Below are 4592 nucleotides of genomic sequence, written 5' to 3' on the forward strand. Positions count from 1 at the left end.
AGAGGCAGATATGTACATATGTGAAATGTAATGGCAGTAGAACATTTTCCCCAAAGGGTTCTATCTTTAACACAAGGAAATCTTGACTGATTTGTGCCATAGAATATCTCTGAAATTTCGTTATCATTACCATCCCCCAACTGTATGATCTAGCTAAAGTTCCCCATTCCATTAGCATCCCAACAGTGCAGGCATTCCACATGTACATCAAAAGGCGAAACTTTCGCATTGGGTAGGCATAGGGGAGGAGGCACGGAGAGGCATTACATCATGTGACTCAAGTCGAGAGTCAGGTCGACTCTTTGAGCACTTTTGGTCTATTGTTGAGCACATAATTAAGCACCGCTTAGCTTATGTAATTAACGTCAGGCCAAATGGCAGGCAGCACCGAGAGCCAGGTCGAGAGTCTAATGAACCACCACCATCGCAACCACACCACAACCGACTCCCGATCCCAGAGCCAGGCGATCCGCGAACAGCTGCGTGTGTGCTGTGGCTGTGGCTGTGCTGATTTATATGCGACTTTTCGTGTTTATTTGTTTGTTGGCCCAGGCCAAATTGTGTTTTGTCACCGTCACCGTCACCGTCGCCTTTGACGGGCTTCGATCGCGCACTTAAACTTCATTTATGCTCAGAGGCTCTCTCTCTCTCTATGAGTGTACGGAGTACTCCAGTTTTTGACTCGGGGACCATGTGACATAAGTTGCCGGGTGTACGAGCATTGCCATGATATATGAATATGACAAAGCGACATGGACAACTTTATTGGCTCATGAAAAGCGCTGTCACTGCGCGCTGACTGACATAAATCACAGAGCATAAATAGGCACTCACTCAGCGCCCCAAGAGCCAACAGCCAACAGCCAACAGCCAACAGCCATGAGCCATGAGCCAAGAGCCAAGAGCCAATCGCCTGCAGATCTCGCGCAGATCTCTCGCGCACAGAAGAAAAACAAAAACCGAAAGCCGAAACTCAAAACTCTGAAAATAAATCAAAAATCAATTTTCGTAAATTTGCGACCGACAAAAAGAACGGTAACACAGGCAAAAAACTCAGCAGAGACGTTGCCAATGTTAGCTGTCACTCGAAGCGAACATCATCTCTGGGACCAAAACGATGATGTGATGTGGACTGCAGCAGGATGGTGTGCGGTGTGGGTCTTGGCCCAGTCCCTAACTAGCACGAAAATTTGCATATTAGAGAATAGATTTAGATTGTATTCGTACTCGTACCGAATCAATATCATACATGGAGCTCTTATCTGATTTGGTGGGAACTGTCAACCCAGCCGGACGTTTCACTTCATTCATTCGGCGGCACGTGGGGCACACAAAAGGGCTTATGGAAATTGGAGCAACAATTGGACATCGCACAATGTTCTATAAATAATAACTGAGTGCAGACTTTATTGACAAACACACACACACACACACCTCCCCCACCTTCCCTACCCACCCAACTCGTATGCATATCTGGAAGTGTGGAATCGAAGGCACGGCACGCCTGGACACGCTATTGCCCATAGACACAGACGACTGCGATTGCGACTACGACTACGAGTACGAGTATGTGTTCGTGTAGTCTCCTTTTTACGAGTATACCCTGTTATTCTGTCTCTTAGTTGCCTCAAGGGGAGACGGGACTGCATTCTATTAATATAATGTATCACAGAACGATCATCGTTTAAATGGGAATTCCTTCCTTGCCGTATCCCAACCCCCGAGCCCAACAATCTGCTAGAGTATCTACGAGTATGGCTTCTGGCACCAGCTGCCAAACAGCTACAGTTTTTATTCTATTTTCACTTTTCTATGCTTTCGGTTTCCCTTTTCTCCATGCCGTGTGGCAGACCCAGAACCCTTTTAGCGTTTGGCCCCTAAGTACGGGTCGTCGTAGGTAAGTGTGCGCCCAACGCGCATGACCTCAACAATTTGGCTTCACTTGAAGCCAAGTGCAAACGCACATGCAAACACTTGGCCATGCCACGGCGTACAGCTCTTGTCCTATGGCCGGTCCGGTGGTCTGGTGGTCCTGTTGCGTGCCCCAGCAAAAGGTCTTGCCCGGGGAAAGGGACATGAGGCATACCGTGAGTGCTGTACTGACCCTTCACTTTAGCAGCAAATGTTTTGGGTCAGTGTTCAGTTGCGTGGAGTTCGTGACCAAAGGCGGGCGTACTTTTTTTTCACATTCATATTTAATAAATCTGCCATTGCCGCTCTATATTTCGAGTATCTGTACAATCACCTAACGATACGGGATTCGGTCTTCGGTCTTCGATCAGCATGGAGCAGCAGCATTGAGAGCAGCAGCCCCACAGGAGTCATGGGCTGTGCCAGCAGCACTCCCATGGTTGCAACGGCCGGCAGCGAAATGCTGAAAGCCGCCACCCATGTCCGGGAGAAGGGCGAGGCCGTTGTGGAAGGTAGGCGTTGTGTGTGTCTGTGTGTGTGTGTTTGGTGTGGCCCTGTCTTTCTATGGGTTTGTTTTGGCTGGCAGATGACATTTACGAGCCCGTAATCGAAATGGCAACTGAAGTTCTTTGAAGGCAGCGCTCCCACCTGCAGAGTGGCCCGGGGCGTATACTTAATATTCACATAGAGGACAGGACATGGTGACTAGCAACGTGTGTGGGGATGATCGATGGAGTCCTTGAACCGTTACCGTTTCCCTGTTACCGTGTGAATCAATATTATTTCCAGCCAGCCAATTAATTAATGGCAAAACGAATGGATTAGCCATTAAATCACAAAGAAATCCAAGATTCCTGTACGAAAAACTACACTGCGATAATCGAAAAATATTTCGAATAGCGAATCGTGTCCGAAGGAAAGAGATCCGTAGAGATCCTCTTCAGGAATCGATTCATAGTAAAAAGAAAGTTTCTGCAGAAATCTACCACTGGAACTGGGGGCTTTCCCACTTTACGCCCACACTTCAGAAAAGATCCGTCTGATTTAGATACATTTGCCAGCTCAGAAAACCCTGATTTCAGTTCTCTTTCCTTCACGGACCTTTGGGTTTTCCCCCCAGTGTATCCTGCGCTCTTATTTCACATTATTATAATAACAAGCTACGTAATAAAGAGCAATTGGCCAGCAATGCGTGTCGCAGAGCCTTTCGGCCTGCTTAGTGGCTTACATTCAACGATTACTCGGTACCGACCATATTTATATGCGGGTCTATGCCGCTCTATGCGGGTCTATGCGGGTATATTAAAAGCATATGAAGAAAAACGACCTGGTTGCGTGACCGCGGCGAGCCGAGCCCGAGCCCGTCAGCGAATTAGAGCAAAACATTGACTTAAAAATATTATATGTACACACAAACAATATATGTGTGCATATATACTCGTACATATGTATGTATATTCCACCAGGAAATGGCAAATGAAAGTGTTCTCTGTATACCTCCTTTGTGTCCCCCTTTCAGATGCCACTCAGACGTTGACCACGGGCCTGGACACGGCCAAGGAGACGGTGGGCGCGGCCGTGGCGGGGATTACCAACGATCTGGGTAACGCCTTCAAGGAGGGCACCCACGCCCTGGACGAGGCCAAGCACAAGGTGATGGAGGGCCTGCACCTTGAACAGCCCCAGCCCGCCCAGGAAGAGGAGGCGACGTCGGCGGCGGCGGATGCGGCGGCGGTGGAGTCTGGCGAGGTCATGGCCGAGGTGAGCTCATCCCGAGCCCCAACACCACAGCTGCAGGGAGATGCGGACAGCCTGAAGACCTCCACCCCGGAGCCAGAGATCGAGCGGGCGCTGGCCAACGATGAGGAGAGTCCACCCACGCCACAGCCATCGCTGGAGGAGCTGGCTCATCTGAGTGCCCAGGTGGAGTCGATTACCGATGCCCAGCCTCCTCCTCTTCCGCCTTCTCATCCTCATCCTCCATCTGCTGTGGAAGAAGCGGCGCCTCCTGCTGCTCCAGTTGAGGCTCCTGCCCCCGCTGCGTCCGTGGAGTAAGTAAGCCTAGAGAGAGCACCTACCTGCCGCATCGCATAGCATACCACGTTGCCACGTACCTCCCCTCCCCCCGTAGAGCCGTATAGCCGTAGAGCCACTGCACTCTGAAGTTTTCGCGTAGTACCCGTAACCGTACCGTTTTGCTTATGATTCGTAGTTCTCGTCGTAGTATACCGATCTTCTAGTACTTATACCTTACATTACTATATATACGTATTATTATTATATCTTAACCAACATATTGCTCTCTTCTTTCTCCTCTCTTGACTTGTATGTAAATTGTAAATAAACTTATTTTATTTCTATGTACATATCATATACTCTGACTTTGTTTCCTTGCGATTGCGATTGCGATGGCGAACCCAAGCAAATCAAACAAACAAGAACCGCAACAGCAAAGTCTTGTACGTACTTAGTAGTGTGGTAATATCTAAATAATTCCTATCTAAATAATATATCCAATATCCAAACACTTCAATCGGTTATCGATTCGGCTACCCTCCGAATGTGAAATGCTCTTGCGAAACTTTGACAGAAGATCCCTCAAAAGTGCACATCATAAAATAATGATGATATAATGTATTGTCCGGAAATTGCATCCATTTTTACGCTTGAAATTTCACTAG

General features: G+C 48.2%; 1 protein-coding gene across 1 annotated transcript; it reads left to right on the forward strand.

Annotated features, from left to right (window-relative positions):
• The first annotated feature begins 2152 nt into the window (after positions 1-2152).
• Positions 2153-4258, forward strand: LOC108165280 (protein TsetseEP). The gene is made up of 2 exons (XM_033388150.1): positions 2153-2423; positions 3431-4258. Exons 1-2 carry the CDS (start codon positions 2324-2326, stop codon positions 3964-3966), a joined length of 636 nt encoding a protein of 211 aa, XP_033244041.1. The 5' UTR covers positions 2153-2323; the 3' UTR covers positions 3967-4258.
• Positions 4259-4592: the final 334 nt, after the last annotated feature.

This window comes from Drosophila miranda, chromosome XR (genome assembly GCF_003369915.1).
Source record: "Drosophila miranda strain MSH22 chromosome XR, D.miranda_PacBio2.1, whole genome shotgun sequence".
In the NCBI taxonomy this organism is placed as follows: Eukaryota; Metazoa; Arthropoda; class Insecta; order Diptera; family Drosophilidae; genus Drosophila; species Drosophila miranda.